Raw genomic sequence first — 21903 nt, 5'->3', positions numbered from 1 at the left:
ATCGTGTTACTACTGTTACTATAAGTAAATTCTGATTTAAGTGAAAGATTACTTCACCCACCAGAAAAAAAAATAAATAAATAAAATAATAATATATATATATATATATATATATATATATATATATATATATATATATATATAATATATTCTAATTCTGATATATTTAATCACATGGCTCATTTCCTACTGCTCTCCCTCTTTAAATCTCTCATCACTTTTCAGTTTCTGCCTTACTCAGACAACCATTAGCAGACATACACAGAGCATATCTTGCATTAACACATTTTAAAAGCAGTTCTTCCATTGTTTGTGCTCTGAACTGACACGCGTTAAATAAAGATACTGTTATATTTTATAGCAGAATCTGAACTCCAATGTTGAGTTTCATAACTGATTCTGCTGTCTATCCCCGTGAAGCTGCTGTATTATATAAAGCAATACAGAAATGAAAGTGACTTGAATCTGCAGATACAATTATCTTAAGAGTATAAAACTCTTGAGAATTTAATATCAAGTGAAAAAACAATATAAGCCCACTTACACTTCTGGAAGGCATCATAGTCTGGTTCAAACAAGAACAACCACATTTTTTCCTGTAGCTGTCTACAAAAGTAAACTAATTAATATTCAAATTTTGTAATGTAAGTTTTTTTGTATAGTATGAAGTAAATCCCTTTTATGTTATGCATACCTGGCTAATAAATGCTGAATTGAATTGAACTGAACTCACACCGAAAAAAGTTTAATGAATAACACAGAGCATCAGATGGGTTAGTAGAGAATATGTAGTGCCTGTGATAAACTTCAATTAAACAACTGACCAGGATCACTCTGTACATGTCCTTCTAGCACATGCTAAAGATGTTCATGCAGTGAAATTTGCCAGCTGCTTTTTGTAAACACTATAAATTAAACACCAATACATATTTACAGATTTATACAGGACAGATGCATGTATTAATATTTTTCCTGATATGAACAGAATCTTCCTGTATGCCACACTGTAACTTCCTCAAAGTTGACAATGAGCTTTGGCCATTTGTAGGTAAGAATCTGTGTGAAATAAGCATATGTTCTGCATCATTTATGATGTGTGTGAACATATGGACATTTAACAGTCAGTTTAGATTGTTCATCTCATTCCAGCCTATCTAATGGTTTACTTGGTCCAGTTCACATGAGAAAAGAACGGATGAGACTTAATATCCTCCACACCGGCGACTCCAGCACCTAGCCGCTCCACTGGATTATACTGTAACAGCTACAGAGAGAGCGAGAGAAAGAAAGATGGATAGGGAGAGAGAGAAAGTGAGAGTTGGCTACAGTAGAATGTACTTTCCTTAAAGCAACAGTTGAAGGTGTTATGAACTGAGAAACCAAAATATCTCCTCACCTCTGTGTATAAGACAAGGTTAAAAAAAAGAAATGATTGATTCAGTCAGTGTGGAAGAACTGCAAAGTCCTGATCCCAGCTGAACACCTCTGGTATGATTTTAAATGCAGACCTTGAGTCAAAAACTCATCAACAAACACCAATGACTCATTTTAGAAACTTTTTAAACATTTTCCATTTTTAAATACATGAATTATCTTTGTCGCCACAGTTTTGGAAATGTCTCTTTCTGTTCTACAGAAGAGGGTGTGTCTTAATACTTTTTTGGCTTAATGTCTGCATTTGAAGTCACAGCGGATGTGTTCTGCTGGATGAGTTCTTCCATTTTTCCTTTTGAATCTTGCCTAATACATAGAGGCAGTTAATTTAGAATAGAAAAGTGTCCTTATAAAACTGTTGCTATAAAATTAGAAAGACATAATTTGCTAGAATGCGTTTAGATTTTGCTAGAATTTTAAGATTTGTATGGAAATACTTTTGGCATTTGATTGCACTGTAAAAATATCCCAGAAGTTTCAGAGCACAAATCTTTGTCTTTAGTCTAAAAACAGCTTGAACTGAAGCCATACTGCCAAAATGAGAGCTTGTGGAATGTATGATTCTATAATGTAATAGTGTAAAAAAGCACCACCTCCACAGAAAATCGTCAAGGCCTGCTTCAAAAATCGCTGCCTGTTTAGCCCCGCCCAACAATTCAGATTCCGCATCTACATTTTACTGTGGATTTATTTAGTAGCATTTATTCAGGGGCCACAATTACAAAGATGAAGCCGACATTCCCATCAGGCTGTGTAGGCTGTCATGCTGATGTACTGTATTCATCTGTGTTACAAAATAAAGAGATTTCAAGCAGTTTTATTGGTAGCTTGGTTTCAATAAAAGCTGTAAGTCTTTTGTCTGGCTACTAGTTTCTCTCTAGCTTGCCAAGTGCACTGTTTGAGCAAAATAAATATAAATACTTAATCATGCTATATGACCCAAAATGGCATAGAATGGAAGAAGAGATTAAACAGATTAGTGTGCAAATCATTAAAGGGTTATTTCACCCAAAAATGAATATCATTTTTGACATTCAATCAAAAAACATATCAAGCTCTCTCTGTGTTAGTCACTAATCACGCAACCCCATTGTCTTATGTAATCCAACGAAACTGCATCCGCATCTGACAAATAGGGTAATTGATATAAAAGTGTTTATTATGTTACAAAAACACATGGATTCAATACAGGAGGCCTTCATTCACCCCCGGTTTTGGATTGTAAGAAAACATCCACTACAATGATAGAGCTGCCAAAAAAGTGAAAAAGTGCCAAGACAATTTTTAATATAACTCTGATTGGATTGGCTAAAAAAGCAGAAATGCATATACACCTAGGATGGCTTGTAGGTGAGTAAAACAGAGGTCTTTAACACGTTTTCCTACGTCCATTTCTCACTTCTGTTTGCTTGGTCGCATATATACATTTTCCACCATGGTAATATGTACCTGTTCCAGCAGAGAGCGCGCTTCCTCCGACACAAACTCTGGGATGTTCAAGGATGAGTGTCTTCCAATGCCAGCAGGATGACACTGAAATAGAGACTAAACCAAATTCTAAATGAACAACAAATTTAAGTGCTTCAAAATTTAAGTAATTTGTATTTAAGCAGACGTAAACAGAACACACAAAATCCCTTAATCATTATATGTCAACTGGAATCAGTATATAAATACAATTTAAAACGATTCACTGAGAATAATGCATCTGTTAATGAAATACTCTCACCTTTCCAACTATGAGCTCAAATAAAAGGGCTCCCAAACTCCACCAATCACATGCTAATGTCTCTTCGCAGATTCCGCCCACTTCTAAACGACAACAGAGAGAAACAAAATGTTTATTTAGAGGCAAATATAAGACTCAATTGCGCCAAAATGAAGAGAAAAGTGAGTGTGTAACCAAGATTGTCTTAATTGCATACTGCACAAGAGTGCAATGGGAAATGCTGTAATCCAAAAGAATGGCAACTCATCACTAAATCAACACTATTTTCTAATAAAATATATTTATTTATATTTTCTAACTCCTACTTCTGTGTCAAGAGGTCTTTATTATAAGTTTATTATAATATAAGTCTCTATGCAGATATAAAAACTAAATATGTAAGAACCACAATACATTTTAAATCTCTATTTCTTTCAAATTTAAAGTCTTCCATATAAGAGATTTTCATTTCCTTAAAATTTAAAAAAAATCTATTAAAATTATATACAGTTTAATTTTTATTGGTTTTTGCATGTTTTAGTTAGTGACACCGTTTCAAATAATGTAACAGGTTTGTGTTTCCCGATTTTGATCCAATTGTATCTTCAGCGCAGTTTGCAGTGCAAACTGCAACATTAATAACATTAATTATTTTTATCTCTCAGAAACGCACATTTCACAGTAGCTTGAGTTGACAGTAGTAGTAGATTGCATTAGGATGCAGATCATTATCAAAAACAGCATCACCTGTAAAAATGGTAATAAGTTTTAAACCACTGGTCTTTCATAGTAGCACACATTTAGGTCTTGATAACCACAGGTGGAACCTCACATATAATGTAGCACCTCAATACCATGGTAAAAATGTGATTTCTAGGAATGTGTATGAAAAATAGTATAAATGCACAAAAATTACAGCTTAAATTCTTTATTATAATGTTATTATAATTTTTATTATTATAATTTATTTTAAAGAATGGCCATTTCCCAGTTGATATTTTCAGCCTTACCAAAACAAGTTTATATATACTAAATACTGTATGGTTATTAATATTTGGTGTTTTGTTTGTTATTTGGTTGCAGTCAGTTCTGTCACTCAAGTTCTGTCAAAATTCTGATAAATGTATTTTTTACTCCTGAGCTAGATTTTGTTACGTTTCTTTGTTGTTGCAATTAAAATGCCTACTGTATTAAAACAGACTATTGAGTCCACCTCTCTCCCTTTTTCGAGGAAAAATCTGTCTGTATTCTTAAGACAAACCCTGAAAATTGTATTCTTTCCTTCCTCTTTAAGGCGGTGGATAGGGAGCACAAACTAAAATAAAATAGAAGGTATCTAATAAGTACAAATGAGGAGTACAAATACAGCACAGACTATGCCTATATAACTAAGACAAGCTGACCTGGTGCACAGTACATCTTAGAGAAGGCGTTAGGATCACAGGACTCCTCTACATCACTCCAGCTACAAAAATAGGTGAGCTGCACACGACCTGAAAGAGAGAAAGAAAAAAATAATAATGATTATAAAGTAATATAAATTTAAATGTATTATTATTTTAATATTTATTATCATAGTATAATGTATGAGTGCTGAAGGAGTGAGGGGGTTGAGCTTTATCAGTGGTGTCAAAGTAAAAAAAACTATTTTTAAAAAAATGTATTTTCATGTTTAAATATGTTCTCTAAACTCAGTACTGTTTATTTATGGGAAGGTTATAAAGTCAGCCACAACATCTTTCAGTTGAATACACTTGAATTTTAATGTTGCTTTTATAGTCTCCAATATTAGGTTGACATGTATGCAAAGTCAAAAGTCTATAATATGCATTTTAGTCCAGGTGATACGCAAAATTAATGTTCATAAAAACATGGTACAATTCTACAATTTGCGGCCCTAAACTTTTTTTTTAAACGAATCTTCATTACAACAAAATCTCAGAACTTTTAGAATGAAATTTCAAACATATTTAATGTAAACCTAATTTATAGACTTATAGTCTATTATGTTGTCCATGAGGGGGCATGCTCCAAAAGCTGCTCCTGAACTTTTGTCCAGACTAATGCAAAAAGACCAAAAATTGGGCAGGCAATGTGCTACTGTTTTACGTTGATGTAATTAGAGATAATTTAAACTTTATACTGTGTTGCACACTGCATGAAAGGCAATTATCCAAAATCCATAATTGGGGCACTTTGAATGTTTCACATTTTATTTCTAAAATGCTTGTTAAAAGAGTTTAAATGTAAGCAATATTCTAAACTATGCTGTATTCATCTAAAAAATATATACATATGTCTCATATTTTCAAACATGGGTGTTTTGGTTATTAATAAATGCTCACCATTTCATCATTATTATTATTATTATTATTATTATTACTACCTCTAATAATTCTGTATGATTTTGAATTTACAATCTATTTTAAGCCAGAAAAGTTAAAACAACCCAGCATGCTGAGCCAAACATTTAACTCATTTAAGCTTTTACATTTAATAACATTTAAGATCATCTTCTGTCCAATATTTACCCAAGATGGTTTTCCAAATGTCCCAACTAGTTACTAACCTAACTAGCACTAGACTATAAATAAATTATAAATCAACTATTTGGAGTATTCTAGCACATGAATGCTATAAGCCAATATGAAGTAACGGGGGTCTTGAATATCGTAATGATTTGATTGAATTACCTGCGTGGTTTAGCAGTATGTTGCTGGGGTTCAGGTCTCGGCATATAATGCCCTCCTGATGCAGAGCATCCAGAGCCATAACCATGTCAGCAGCCCAGTTCCTCACTAGAGCCTCTGGGATGTGTGTGTCTAATGAAACTGCGGCCAACTTATCCAGCTCTTGAAACAACTTTGACACTTCCTCATCCTCCTGTTCTCCTATAATACCTTTGGACCTCAAGCCCACTTCTTCATGTTCAACAAAGACCATCTGAGTTCTGGGAAGAGCTGTGTCCAATGTTCCAGAGAGTTCAGGGGAAGACAGAGTCAATGAATCTGTTCTAAAAGATGATTTTGATGGTTTGTGTAAAAGAGAAAAGGTGGCAACATCAACGGACTGGTCCAGCTCCTCTTTCTCTCCTCTCTGCAGAACATCTGGCCTGCCAAATGTCGGAGATGTTTTGGCCACTGCAGCAAAAGCGTTGTCTCCAGTAATAAGCTCTGCATCCAGCGTGTCCACTGTGCCATCTTCAAGCACTGGCAGATTGACCAACAGATCAGGCGGTTGTCCCTCAACAGCACTACTGACAGTGGCACCCTCCAGTACAGCCTCTTTAAAGGAAATAACCGGCACCAGATCGTTTGAGCATTGATCACTATCAGACTTCCAGAGATCCGACACTTCCTGTATCATCTCCACTGGCTCCTCTGTGAGCCCTATATTTTCATCTGATGGTACAAACGATGGCTTGCAGGCTTCTTGTCCGTTACTGTGGAAAAGCTCTGTGGGCGGTGATTGGTCCAGATTGTCAGGTGAATGTGTGCATTGGTCCACAAAGCCAGGCAGTTGCTCTTCTTCAGTGAAGAAGCACAGCTCCTGCATTGATATCGGAGAGCACAGACTATCAGTGTTTAACACTGAGCACGTATGTTTCTGTGCTAACACAGGAGCGAGTGAGCAGCGGTCCTCATCCAGCTCCAGCTTCTCCTGCTCATACTCATTGCACAGTGTCAAGTAGCTGTTGGTGCACTCCTCCTCAGAGGTGGCACCAGAGTCTGGCAGTTGGGCTACTGAAGGGTTTTCCCCGAGGCTCATACCCCGAGAATCTACACTGCTGGAACTGGTGTGTACGGGGTTCAGGGCTGAATGTACCGCTGTAGAGTGAGCTTTCTGGATGAAAGGTATGTTGAAGCTTTCTTCTGGACTGTTCTCGTGTAGATACTTGCAGATATGAGACCACAATTTGCCACCTGAAGAGAAAATGAGCAAGTACTACTTAACAACCCGTTTATAAAATTAGGGAAAAAAGCAAAAATTATGAAAACAGCTCACCCTCAGCATACTGCAGTAAAAGAAAGATGGAGTCCTCTGAGATTATGTATTTCTCTAGTTGTACCATGTTTGGCACGGATCGAGGCACAATAGTCTTCTTAACAACTCCACATGCACTGCTTTTCCTTAAACCCTGCACACACAGAAATCATATTAGTATAAACCAGGAGTCTGCCAAAAACAATTCATACAAACCTTAAAGTGGTATTAAATAGTTCATCTTTCAGTCTGCTCCTGCTTATACTGCAAAAATATAATGTGTGTAATCGGATTGCTTTGTTTTTAAAGTTATATGATGTAAGCCTTGGACTCTTCCACATATCTATCTCTCACTGGCTGTAGGGCAAATTCTACTGTATGCGTCATCTGGCCATGTCTTGTTTTATCCTTAAAAAAGGTAGATTTTTTTTCTCTTGGTTGTTATGTGTAGGCCATTCAATGATTAATCACTGTATAAACGTTTTGTGCTTTTTTCATATAGAGATGCTACAATATGTAAAAAAAAATTCTGGTTTAAACGCTGTGAAACTTTTCATTTTAATGAAACACCTATTTGAGGGGAACTGACTTTAAACATCCACAAAAAATTACCAATAAAAAACAAAAAGGTGTAAGTTCATAAATAGAAACCAAAAAACAAATGACTAAACTCAGTATAATATAGGAAGAGATGAATGTGACATTTATTTTAATTAGTTTAAGTGAACACTTTTGTAAGTTGTAATATTTTTCATGATTCTGTAATGGTTAATAAATGGTAAATAAAAATATAATAATTTAAGTAATCATTTATGCCTTAACATTAAATCTCTTCTAATGTATTTTCCCCACATTAAATAGAAAATGGCAAGTACAAAAAAAAAAAAGATTAATGGCAACAACTTTTATGACACTTTGGTAAAGAATATAATACAGGGGACTAGATGTTGAAATAAATGGACCACTTACTTTCAAAATAAATGTTTCCTGTGTTCTCCTATCAATCACCAGCAGTACCTGCACATGAATTACACACAAACAAAGGCATCATACAATTCTGTGCCCCAACTATGCTTTCATCTGAGATATTTACAGTCTGTGTCACTGAATCGGTTCAGTACTGATTCAATTCAGTTCGAAAACAGTGTCGAAGTTTTGAAATTTTTATCAAATTTGAAATTAATTACTAATACAGTTTTAACATTGAACCATAATATTGTACCTTATCAATAATGCCCAGCACTCTGTAATGCTTCAGCTCATCAGAATGAGTCTGCTCAGCCCACAAGCCACCACAGCACTGTGAACCCAACGCCTGGAGTCACAACCAACAAACATAACAAAAGAAAGAGAAAAAAGAAACAAATACATGTAAACAATACATAGTACAGGAAACATGAAACAACAATTATGGGTTAAGGGAAAAGTTTAAGAACCTCATTCCAAAAATATGCACTCTTTCATAAAATGTGGTCAATCACTTGACTTGCTCACTTTTACATCATCAAATAATACGAACTGTAAAACTATGCATTTTGAAAATTAGGCCTTGTGTTTCATTGTAAAGGAGAAAGATCACACACACTGACCCTGCTTTGAGTGGAGCTCTGACCCATGCTGTCTTTGAGCTGTCCAGAAATGAGCTCGGCACGCATCAGATATTCTGCTGTCTTCCTCTTCACAGCCTCCCTCCTGCTGGGACTTACCTCTCCTGAAATATGCAATACATACACTTGCAATAAACTTGCATGTATGTTTAATTATCCACTCCAAACATTGAGTTTGGTTCATTTGCTAGGTATGAATAACTTGAAAGTGAACAACAAATCTGGAGAGAATGAATCACTACGAATTATGTATATTATAGCAATAATGACACAAAATGTACATTTGTCCATAGTAGACAGTTACAAGTTTTAACCATTGGCTGAGCAAATGAGGCCAGTTCTGCATACTGAAATATATGCATTAAATTATATACCTTGCACACCCTGCAGTAGAAGATCTACACCTCTACGGTAGTATGAAAAGGCCACTGCAAAGTCCTGCTCCACTTCTTTCTGAACAGCTAGAGCGATCTGCTCACTGGCCTCTTCCAGGTAGTCCTTCTTCTCTGAGTAGTTCCTGAGGCTAGAGCTGGAGCTCAAAGCCCCACTGCTATGGCTGGACTCTATTTCCAGCAGGCTTGGGGACGTCACTGGCTGTTGGATAGGAGATGAGTTGCTTTGTGTTGCTATGTGCCTGATGCTGCCTGATGCCATTCCATCATCCACTGCAGCCAGAGTGTCTCCATCAACCTCCAGAGAATTTAGCTCACTGTCACTGCTGCCACCTGTCATTAAGCACACAAATCTAGCATGAATTCAAAACAGCTGACTTCCTGTTGGGCGGAGATAATGACTAACTTTGTTGTATGGCTTTAAAACCAATAATTAATGTGAGTCTGGTGATTATAGGACAATCCTGCCTCTGTAGGACCGTTTTACATCAAAGTTTAGCTAAAGCCCCAGTTAAATACAGTAGAACTATTAAGATTCAAGATGCTGACCACGTTTCCTTTTATAAATTTTGCAGATGAGATTAACTTACAACTGAGGAATACAAGTGATTCATCATAAAGAGGCAAATAAACAGGAAGTCCTCACAATATAAATATACAGTACACAATAATATGTTTCAGGCATTCCACAGTTTAGTACAAGCTAGACAGAGAGAGATTAAATCTGAATCTAGTTGAAATCTTGTGAAGTGTGCATGTGTATCCTGATCACGTGTCATTTCAGTTGTGTTGCTGTCTATATCTTAATTTCAGTTCTGAAGATGACAGAAAGTCTAACAGATTTGGAATGACGTGAGGGTAAGTACATAATGAGACTGAACTTCAGACAGGCCAGATGGTCACTATTCTTTACCCGATTCAAATTCAAAGTCACCTATCGACCAGGCTAAAAAGAACTAAAAAGAAACTAAAAGAAAAAAACTAAATCCTTGGTACGTTGGTCCATTTAAAAAATTCTGATACATATAACCGTAGTTTCATAACATTTGGCACTGCCCGCTAACTGTCATATTTCTCCCACTTTCTATGTCATTACTCCAATCCACCGGTGGCCCAAGAGGAGAGAGGGACCAGGACAAGGCTGCGGACAGCCCCTCTCTTGATCATCAACAGTGAGGAGGCTTATTAGGAACGTGAGATACTCAACGCAGAGGTTGGGTACTGCAATATCTCATACTGGGAGGGTTATAGCTCAGAAGAATGGTCCTGGATCAATGCACAGGATATCCTGGACCCCACTATCACCTCTGACTTCCACCAGGACCATCTGGACAGATACGCTTCCAGACCCTCTCTCTGATCACCACCTTAGGGAACCCTCACCAAAATACCAATCTTTCCAGAACTGTATTTCTCGCAATGCCCCGTGACTAATCGCCTGCCTCCTCAGCTTCCCTTTATAAGCAGTGCTCAGACTCTCACTCTTTGCGAAGTCTTATCCTTGCCCCGGGTTATAATTCTGAGCATTTATTATACCTTATGATCTCCTGTGTTTGATTTTGGACTATTCATTCATTTTCTGATTATCTTCTGCCTGCCCATTGGATCTGTAAGCCTGGATTTTTTGACCATGCGTGACTGCCACTTGCCCTGACCCAAGCCTGGTACCTTTTACGATTCATCATAAAATGGTCATTCCTGTGATATTTCTGACATTGTTGTTGACTTACTGCCTGTCAGATCATTTTAAATAAAGTGCTGCCAACGGATCTGAACGTCTTTGACATTTTGTTTTCACTTTATTATTATTCATATTTTTATTATTATTAATAAAAATTTTACTAAATGTATTTTATGTTCACACAGCTAAATAAAATGGCTAACTAGTGAAATAATTGTTACAGTTTTTGCCATGGTAATGAAACTGGTACAGAGAGCCATAAAAATATTATTTGTATTAGGACTGAAATTTTGGCATCATGACAAGATTATTCACACATTTAGGAAACTCTCACTTACGCTCATGTTCACACGGGTTGGCCACTGTCAAATCATCCACAACACTGATATCTTTAAGAGCTACAGAAATGCAACATAGAAAAAAAAACACAAATTCAGATTCAAATGATTTCAATTAAAAAAAATTACATTTTTCTGAAAAAAACATGGATTCGCTTTATGCCCCTAAGACATGTGAGGCACGTTTTATTTTGGATGAAGCATTTTATTTAAAAGTGCCAAGACAATTTTTTTATATACTTTTGACTGTATTGGTCATAAATAAAAAGAAAGACATAAACACCTAGGGCGGCTTGAGGGTGAACCAACCCTTTAAGTTCTGTTTAAAGTACATCTTTAAAAAGTATATTTGGAAACACAAAATTTAACTATATTTTGTGTAGGACAATCTTTAAGTGTGACTTTAATTTAACAAAATGAGTTTTTGAGACTTTATGGATGAACTTACCATCAGAGCTGCTATCCAAGAGGCTGTCAGCTAAGAAATCAGAAAAGGGCTCGGCTGGGCCGATGAGCTCAGAGCTGTCTTGCACCTCACCACCCTAAAACACACACACACACACACACACACACACACACACACACACACACACACACACACAAACCATTTGAGGTTAACATGGTAATAATTCCTGTGAGATGGGGAGGAAGTGATAGACAAGAAATTCATGAAAAGAAACTGTGGTTATTCTGTCTGAATAGGTCTTTCTGAAAAAAAAACAAAACAAACAAAACCCACTATACTACCGGCCAAATGTTTGGACAAATCTACTACTATTCTTATTAAGAATTTGTAAATTGCTAAGAAGTTGATAATTGCTTGGGTCTTCTGCCTGGTTGCCAGGCCATTGCTAGAGTGTTGCTAGACTAACAAATACCCTCATTAGACACTATTAGATCTGACTAGACCCTGTTTCTTGAGTAACTGCTCTCAGCACTTTCTGCTATTAATTCCACTAAAAAATGAAATCACCCGCCCTACTCATCACGTGCAAGTGGACATCAGCAGTCAGCAAAAAAGTCAGAGGAAATGTTGCAAATATTCCACATGCTGCAAATGATTTAGATCAAAGTTGAGCTGTATGTTAGGTCAAGTGGGCTGATTGCACAGATGTGGCAACTGTTAGTCAAGATCACAGCACCACCAACTGGCAGCAGTGCGGGAGGGTACACTCATTAATCACTTACCCCCATGTTGTACCCCTCTATTCTGATTGTATTTTATCTACTTCTTTTCTGTTTTAACAACAGAAAATGCTATTTACTTGTTTTTATTTGACAGCTCTAATAGCTATCCAAGTTCACATACCTTAAAGAAATCCTGCATGTACTGGCTGCCATACAGAGCAGGAATATTAGCACTGAACTGCAGCAAATCCTCTGAACACTGTCTTCTGTTTTCAATCACCGACTCATCAAAACGACCTTTAAACACAAATAGATAGATAGAATTTAAATGTCAGATAAATCAGAGATATGTTACTTTGATTATACTTAAATGAGCAAAATATGCAATAACAATATTCAATTCACTGCAGTTACATCAACCAAAATGAAATACAATACATGGTCAATAAATTGCACATGTCATGTAGTAACAGTGCAACAGTGGTCCGACTGGGCAAGTGACAGTTCTGTAATTATATTTATAAATATACCTATATTTATTTTTTTTTAATTCATACTAATAATACAAATAACAAAACCAGGTAATTATTTTAACTAAAGACCATAGTTAGCTAATAATGCACTTTGTCTCACTTACACACACACACACACACACACACACACACACACACACTTACCAAACACTTTAGCTTTTGCAAAGGGAGGGAAGAGCTCTGACTGCCCATAAAGGTTTCTGTGTATCTGCCAAAGGTTTTGGTGAAGCTTTTTGAAATCACTATACCTTTTCCACACTGTGATCTAGTAAGAGGAATTCAGATAAATAAAGAACTCAGTACAGTGCACACTGAACATGACACAAAGCTTTGCTATTGTTTTGCAGAGTTTTCCAAAAAATGTTATTTGCAATTTTGCATTTAATTATACTTCTCTAATGTGACAAATCTGATTCAAACAAGATTCAACAAGATTTTTAAAAACTGTATCCTGCATTTATTAAATTACTACTGTAATCTTCATTACTTTAACATGCTGTCAATTACTATAACTACTTGCAAGATTTCAGACCGGCTGCATCGCCTTAATGGTTAACATCAACCAACGCTAAGTGCATCCTAAATGACAACACATTTAAATACATATTGTTTCAGTGTTTTTTATTTATAAACATTCTGACGATTTTTTACATTTACATTTAACATATGTTTTTATCCAAAGCCACATAATAATAAGGTTAACAGAAGCGTTGGTTATCAAAACCAACAATAGAGCAATGATATTAATAAGCACAATGATAAGTTCTGTGACGAATCTCGGTTAGCCTAACCTTTGGAACCTGTGGAATAAGGTTAGGCTATAATTAGGAAAAAATAAGGAATAATTTTTTAAAAATTCTTACCTCCTGAATGTCCTCTGGGTTCTTCCGTGAAATAATCTGTGAAGAAACAGAATAATATGACCATAACTACTACATAGGCAAATGTCTAGTTTATGAACAAAAATGTTGTGTGTATAAGAGAAAAACAAGGAAGAGAATACAAAAACTGAAACAAACAGCACCATCTAGAAACACCATAATTAATGACACATTTACTGATTTGACATTATGTCTGTGTCATATTCATCCAATGTGATGTGATGTTTCTGTTGACAGGTGTCAATCAAAGACTGAAGACTACAAATAAGAGCGTGTTCATCAAAGACAGAAAACCTACAGAGGAAATAACACCAGGATATGTTTATGATGTGACACATCTGACTGACCGGTTCAGATTTGCTTGACATCACCAAACACAGCCCACATGCATGCATGTCATCACAGATGTGACCAAATCATTGATCCAATCATCCACTCTGACCCTTTATTAATTTGCGTTAGTGTTCCTGATAAACATTAGCGTTAGCACATGTGTTCTACAGCCCGTTTAAACGAGCTTATTCTTACCCGAGCCGTGACTTTATACACCGTGTAGCCTTTCTTGTGTGTCGTAGGGTCGGTGACCGTGTAGAATCGCACAATGTCGTCTTTGTTCCGCGCGGAGATCATCCTGAGACACGCATCGCCATAGCAGGACACTTAGCAGTACAATAGACAACAGTGCTATAGATCAGCTCATGAATAACAATCAGGCCGTGCTGACGCTGCATGGTAACCTTCCGGGGAGCGTCAAGTTCACTTCGAGCCATTTTAACATTTAAAGGGATAGTGTATATCTATTCATATACTTGTTATTATAGCCTAGCCTATACTAAAAAAAATATTCAGAGGCACAGATGTGTGTATATGGGCACATATATGTATCATTTTGACATAAATGTCAATAAAATGTCAAAAAAAGTAGGTGGCGGTATGTACATTTTTCTTTCAATACTCCAGTCCAGTAGGTGGACCTTTAAGTTGGTTTACCATCCGCCATTAAATCCAAAAGAAGAAGAAGTTTAACTTCGGCCAATCAGAGCAAAGGACTTGTGACAGCATGTTGATAGTTTGTGGATTTAGTGTACATTGATGTTATATGATTTCGATTTCTCTGATAAGGCGAGCAGCATGAGAACTCTGCTGAGGCTGAAGCGGCTAATGCCTGAAGGTGAGATTAGTCTATTTTAATAAGAGTGACACGCTGCTATTTTCGTAATGGAATATTGCAGAACATCAAACCAATATGTAAGTGTGTAATAAATGTTTCAGACAATGGTGTGCGTCTCTTGTTATGATCTCACTATGTTGCATGTTTAGCTTGCGAGTGTCACTCATCCTTGGCGGAAATTACAACATTTCTTAATTTTTGGCATTCAGACTAAAAAACAGTTAAATAATATGGAAAATACAACGCTATAGCAGAGTAGTAGTTGGCTGGTTACACGTGTACATATGTAACTCCGAAGCTTGTGTCAAAAAAAAAAAATCCATGTGTTCTAAAAGCTTACAAAAGGGTATAAAGCTAAGCCAAAATTGAGTTTGCAGATATTTTGGCAACACAGTCACAGTCACACAGCTCACAAAGGTAGATACAATACAGGCAGATATGTACATGAGTCATGATGCTGTGGTGTCTGTTTGTAGTGCGGTGGACCATGTGGCAAAACAGATCCTGTTCAAACTCTTCCATCCAGAGACTGGAGTCAAACGCATCCATCCATAAACATCTTATCTCCAAGATTACTGCCACCGGTCCAATTTCAGTAGCTGAGTACATGAGGGAGGCACTCACCAATCCAGTGGCGGTATGTATCATGTCACATTTACTTTTCATACTGTATATTATGGAAATGTTAAGCTTTCTGTGAAATGTTAAATGTTCTTTACAATTAGCTACTAAAAAAATATAGCCTTTTACATGAATCACCTGAGGTAAGTCATTTACATAAACACACCACAAACCATCGCCATATATAAGAGCTTTCGCACAACTTTTCTTTGCAGCATTTTCCCACTCTCTGCATATGGCATTCTTCATTTGGTCAATAAAATATATCACTATTACATAATTTTGTTGCTTAGTCAAATCAAGTCAAGTCAGCTTTATAGTCAATTCCTCCAGACATACAGCACATACATACATACGGTGAACTGAAATTGCATTACTCTCTGACCCTAGGTGAACACAGGTTAACACTGACAACATAATATAAAATTACAGAAATACAAAATAAAATATATACAATATTAGTAACAGGATGGAATAAAACAATATTGTATGTGAAGCTCAGAAAATGTTAAAATAGCCCTGTAATAAACAATATGTGGTAAAAACAACATGAGCACTGTGAGATCAAAAGAACAAAAACTTCCTAACGTATTTAATTTTTAGAAACTGGTCATTCTTTATGCAAAGTTTTTTGCTCCCTTTTGCCTTTTAATTAATAGGGATTCTAGGAACATCTATGCCCTGATGCAAACACATATCCACTTACTTACCTGCTTATAGACATTATAAGAAGTAGTTAAAGAAAGCTCTCTTCTACCAAAGACCAAAAAAGTCTGTTGTTTGCCTTTTTAGGGATATTACGTGAAAAATGACATGCTTGGAGCAGGAGGTGATTTTATAACTTCACCAGAGATTAGTCAAATTTTCGGAGAGGTAAGCACGGTTTTGAGTAAAATTATGATACCAGCAACCATATAAAAATATTTTCTTATTTTATGACAGTTATATATGGTCTTCCACAGCTGTTGGGTGTCTGGTGTGTCAGTGAATGGATGGCGGCTGGGAAACCCAGCATGTTTCAGTTAGTGGAGCTAGGACCAGGTAGAGGCTCATTGGCCAGTGACATCCTGAGGGTAAATACACCAATTAATTTTTTTGGTTTCAGTAGCACCCCATGGTCTGTTAGACTGTAATTAGTAGAGGCATATGATATAAAATGTACTCATTTTGGCACCTTTGGTAAATATGAGCAAAACAGGAGGTGGAAGAATCTAGTAAAATTATGTGTCAGAATGATGCTTAAAGGGATAGTTCACCCCAAAATGAAAATTGTCATTCATTCGGGGGTTAACGTTTTCATTCAGGATTTCTGTATTCTCGTTGTATCATAATCATATCATATTCTGAACCTAAGAAAAGATCCATCCCTTGAATCACAGATTATTTTATTTTCATGCTAATGCAATATTGTAATTTAAATCAGGATAAAATAAATAGTACATTTGCATCTGCCCTGAACAGATAAATTAATTGCTGGAGTCATCCCATTGTACCTTTTTTTTTTTCACAGCAAGGTTTTGCTCATATGCAAAGGGTGCTGTATAATTGCATATCCCCAAAATGCGTTTTTTGTGTCACTGTTCTCAGAAGTAGTAATATTTACATCCTAACAACACCGAATACAATACATTATGTACTTTACAGGTATGGGTATACTTTGGATTTTTATATAAACAATGTGATTATATGTGACAGGTCTTTAGTCAGTTAAAAGCTGTCTTGGGTGAGACCGATATCTCTGTTCATCTGGTGGAGGTCAGCCCAAAGTTGAGCCAGATTCAGGCTGAATGCCTAACTGCAGATAATACACAGCCCAATGATGGTGATCAGAATGTTTACCGCAGTGGCATCACATTTACAGGCCTGCCTATATACTGGTACCGCAGGATAGAGGACATCCCAAGAGGTACGAATGCATCAAACTGTCATGTAATCACACAAACTCTAGTTGATGGGTAATTAAGCTTTCAGTTTGTCGTAGCTAAAGTCTGCTTTTCTTTGCTAGGTTTTAGTGTCATCCTTGCCCATGAATTTTTTGACGCTTTACCCATTCACAAGTTTCAGGTACATTGGACTATTAACTTCAGTACTATTTAAATGAAATATTAAAAAACCTTTTTTAAACATGCTATTTAAATAAACGATAGCATTACCTTATAGGCCAAAACCTATTTTCTTTTTCTTTTAGAGAACAGAGAAAGGCTGGCGGGAGGTAATGGTTGATATTGATCCCGAAAGTCCAGAAAAACTAAGATTTGTGGTTTCTCGCAGTCCTACACTGGCCTCCAGCATTTTTATACAGGTGAGTTCCTCTTCTTTTGTTAACATTTGTCATGTGGCTAATCACAGGCAGCTGATGGGAAATTATTATTTAATTGTACATTTTAAAATAACAGCAATGAATTCTTAAATAGTAAGGTTAAATGGAAATATTTAAAATAATATAATAAATACATTTCAAATAATGTGTTTGTATAGTTAGAGGTGATTACAGCCAGTCAATTTCTGACTCTCTGAAGTGGTGTAACTACATCAAAAATCAAACATTTAAATATCATAAGATGAACGATCCCTTTAGGTGCTCATGACTGTTTGTCTAAAAATATCCGATAATTTATAGTGTTGTTTTTTTTTTTAAGATTTCACAGTTTCATCATCTTGGACATCCTTGTTTTCACTGAACCTTGTAAATTATTCTTTTTAGAAAGATGAAAACAGAGAGCATGTGGAAGTATGTCCAGAAGGTGGAGTCATTGTTCAGAAACTGGCAAATCGGATTGTAGAGGATGGAGGTGCAGCCTTGATTGTAGACTATGGACATGACGGAACAAAAACTGATACTTTCAGAGTAAGCGCCATAATAGTCATCTCTCTCAGTCCTAATGCTTATTCAGTCCTCGACAGATTTGTTAATAAGTTAGCTATTTTATTTCCTATAGATATTCCCAGTTTCTTGTGTTAACATTATACAATCTTGCTATTTGATGAAAAATTAAGGAGCAAAGAACAGCCGAGTCTCATTCACACCAGCATTTTATTTAAAATATGATAAATTCTCAGTAAATGATTTCTCACCAATTCATACCAGATTGCATCATCTGTTTAGTTATTTCAAAGTAAACGCCAAGCTAATTAGGACATTGTGTGATGTTGTGTTATTATTGTAAATAAAAGATGAACAAAATTAGTATTTTGATCAATTGCATTTTAAATTAACTTCAGTTACCTTAATTTTAATTGACTTTTTTTTTCTTTTCTTTTTTAGATCAGATGTGGTTATAATAATTAATACAAATTTTATCCTTAGAATTAAAAAAAAATCTGAGACCTTGTTTTTTTTATGTGCTTCCCTTATTTTAATTCTGTAATAATTCAAGAATTAATTATGCAAGGATAGTTATAATAACAAATTGTAATGTTAGGTGCAATTAATCATAATTCACTAGTTTAAAAAAATATTTCTTCACAAACCTGCTAATTAGTGTTTTGCTTTGGATCTGTTCTGCTGGAATATCAAATTATGACCCTAATTCAGGTTTTCATCATCTTTTATTTGATGGAGGCTGTGATGCCATGCATGCCAACAGGTTCTTCTGGGCCTTTAAAAGAAAAACAACCACACAACATCAAAGATCTGCCACGACACTTAGGGATGACATACTTTTCTGCATAGATGTCTTTCTATCTACATCATGGTCTCATCTGACCATACAACTTGGTCCAGTTGAATGATCCAGTAAAATTGAACAAACTGTATTCAACTTTGAGTTTGTTGTTTTTGATGACAACAAAGGCTTTTTTTAATGGCAACCCTTTCAAGCTAGTTAAACAGCTAGTAGTTCATGGTGTTGTGTGCGTCCTGTCCACAAGACCCAAATAGCATCTGGAGTTACAGTATTCTTGGAGTTTCTTTGGCCACTTGAACCACCCTGCTCACTGTGTGTGTTGGCCCTTTTTCCTATTGCCATATCCTAATTTAACTCTAAATTTAATTTGGTGTTATCATATGTTCCAGTGAAACAGGAAGTCATATTTTACTACTTAAGTCTTTATAATCGCTCAGGTGAACTTAAAAAGGAATATACTCCCTAGAAAGATTGGTTCCATTGATTGGTGTAGATTTAGATTTACATTCATTTTCAAATATTGGTATAAAATTCATTCACTGATTCCGTGTGAAACTGATCTGTTTTCTAAAATTTCGGTCAGGCAGTCTCTAGATTTTGTTGTTTAAAAAGTTCATTTCTGTGGCAGGGCTTTAAAGGCCATCAAATCCACAATGTCTTAGAGGCACCTGGCATGGCAGACTTGACGGCAGATGTTGACTTCAGTTACCTGAGAAAAATGGCAGGAAATGAGGTGACCTGCTTGGGACCCCTCACACAAAGATCCTTCCTGAAGAACATGGGCATTGATTCACGGTTGCAGGTGAGACAATGCTAATGTCTGTGTGATTCCTCCAAAAAGCATCTCTAGCTATGCTTGGAGTCGTGTTTTAAATAAAAGTGGAAGAAGGAAAACAATGAAAAGTTTATTGCCCCTCAATAGGAAAACACTCCAAGATATAAATAAATTTGTTCATACTTCAGCATCTTGCATTGTATTTTTTTTCAGCGCTGAGCATTATAGCCGAACATAAAAATTCCTGCTCTTGAAAGCAATTGCCCAAGTGGTTTAAGAATCCAATCACATGTAGTTTCTGTATCAGGCCATTCCTGACCTTGGCCGCTATTATGAATGTGTGCTTAGTTTTAAGTTTACATACTCCTAATCAAAACAGTGGAGATGATAGTGGACTTCAGGAGGAACCCCCCTGCACTCCCCCCACTCACCATCATGGACAGCACTGTGGTAACAGTGGAGTCATTCAGGTTCCTGGGCACCACAATCTCCCAGGACCTGAAGTGGGACACACACACATTGACTCCATTGTTAAAAAGGCCCAGCAGAGATTGTACTTCCTTCGTCAGCTGAGGAAGTTCAACCTGCCACAGGAGGTGCTGAAACAGTTCTACTCGGCCATCATACAATCCATCCTCTGCACTTCCATAACTGTCTGGTTCAGTTCAGCTACCAACTCTGACCTCAGAAGACAACAGAGGGTAGTCAGGACTGCTGAAAGAATCATTGGTACAACCCTCCCCACTCTCCAACAACTGTACCAATCCAGATTAAACAAAAGGGTTAAGAAAAACACTCTGGACCCCTCACATCCAGCACACTCCATCTTCGAACTGTTGCCGTCTGGTCGACGCTACAGAGCACTGAGTACCAGGACAGCCAGACACAGGAACAGTTTCTTCCCCCAGGCAGTCCATGTCATGAACACTTGAGGACACTTATTTATTTAACATACAGATTTGCACAAACATAATTCCTGTTTACACTTTAATGTTTACAGTATATTTTATATATATATATATATATATATATATATATATATATATATATATATATATATATATATATATTATTTATTTTTTATTTTTTTTATTTATTTATTTTTTTGCTGTTTTTTGCCGTTTTGCACATTTTATATTCTGTATCTTGTATAGTGTATATAATTCTCTTTATTATTATCTGTCTTGTTATCGTGTTGCACTGTAGAGTTTCTGTCACTACAACAAATTCCTCGTATGTGTAAACATACTTGGCAATAAAGTGATTCTGATTCTGATGTTGAGAATAAATATTTTCTATATTTAAAATTAAAATGTATGTATTTATGCATATATTTGTATGTATATGCGCACCCACTTAACAGTATTGTGGGGACAAATTTGTACACACAAGTGAGCTAAAAAGCTTCCCAAAATTATTAGATGACCCCTGTACAAATATCCATAAAATAATTGGGGTTTAAAATTGTTGTTTTAACTCTTGACATTTGCTTTCGCATTCTGTTTTAGGTCCTCTTAAGGAACTGTCCTGACCCCTCCACCAGAGCGCAGCTCATCCGCAGCTGTGACATGCTAATTAACCCTGAGAAAATGGGACACCGGTTTCAGTTCTTCTCTCTGCTTAATCAAGGTCGGCTGGCTCAGTATAAAGGAATGCAGAAGAACACAGCACCATTGCCAGTGGCTGGCTTTGCTGAGCTGGACATGCAATGAAAAGACAGCAAATGGACTTAATGTTGCAGCATCCATGTTTAACTAGACAACCAGATGTAATCTTAGCTTATCGAATACTTTGTATCATCTTTATCTTTGCTGTGTTTGACTTAGATTCACCAGTACAGCATCAATGTCCCAACATCTAGTTGTAGGCCTTCCCAAAAGTGTCTAAGCAGTTTAGCAATAAAGCAAAGAAATAATCCTATTTGCCAGGCTGTTAAAATTAAATCTTTAACAAGACACAAGAAAGTGCTTAATAGAGCAGTGTTTCCCATCCTTAATTACAGGCACACCAAAATCACACATTCT

General features: G+C 36.2%; 2 protein-coding genes across 3 annotated transcripts; one reads left to right on the top strand and one right to left on the bottom strand.

The window, feature by feature from the left end:
• Window positions 1-724: 724 nt before the first annotated feature.
• On the bottom strand, window positions 725-14432 carry rps6kc1 (ribosomal protein S6 kinase polypeptide 1). 2 transcript variants are annotated; one of them, XM_043220176.1, is made up of 16 exons: window positions 14215-14432; window positions 13669-13704; window positions 12950-13070; window positions 12454-12569; window positions 11593-11686; window positions 11145-11204; window positions 9108-9458; window positions 8716-8837; window positions 8349-8441; window positions 8096-8143; window positions 7148-7280; window positions 5836-7065; window positions 4546-4635; window positions 3164-3246; window positions 2884-2979; window positions 725-1264 (listed from the first exon to the last, which is right to left on the bottom strand). In XM_043220176.1, the coding sequence occupies exons 1-16, from the start codon at window positions 14314-14316 to the stop codon at window positions 1163-1165; spliced, it is 2877 nt and encodes a 958-aa protein (XP_043076111.1). In that variant the 5' UTR covers window positions 14317-14432; the 3' UTR covers window positions 725-1162. The 2 variants fall into 2 exon arrangements, with proteins under 2 accessions (XP_043076111.1, XP_043076112.1); XM_043220177.1 differs by lacking the exon at window positions 725-1264 and having other exon boundaries at window positions 2884-2991.
• A 289-nt stretch (window positions 14433-14721) lies between these two features.
• Window positions 14722-21799, top strand: ndufaf7 (NADH:ubiquinone oxidoreductase complex assembly factor 7). Its single transcript, XM_043220179.1, has 10 exons — window positions 14722-14857; window positions 15334-15494; window positions 16271-16351; window positions 16441-16551; window positions 17174-17384; window positions 17484-17542; window positions 17667-17780; window positions 18183-18326; window positions 19733-19906; window positions 21388-21799. The coding sequence occupies exons 1-10, from the start codon at window positions 14779-14781 to the stop codon at window positions 21589-21591; spliced, it is 1338 nt and encodes a 445-aa protein (XP_043076114.1). The 5' UTR covers window positions 14722-14778; the 3' UTR covers window positions 21592-21799.
• Window positions 21800-21903: the final 104 nt, after the last annotated feature.

Source organism: Puntigrus tetrazona, chromosome 20 (genome assembly GCF_018831695.1).
Source record: "Puntigrus tetrazona isolate hp1 chromosome 20, ASM1883169v1, whole genome shotgun sequence".
Classification (NCBI taxonomy): Eukaryota; Metazoa; Chordata; class Actinopteri; order Cypriniformes; family Cyprinidae; genus Puntigrus; species Puntigrus tetrazona.
Note: the sequence above shows the minus strand (reverse complement) of the source record. Positions and strands in the feature narration are given on the sequence as shown.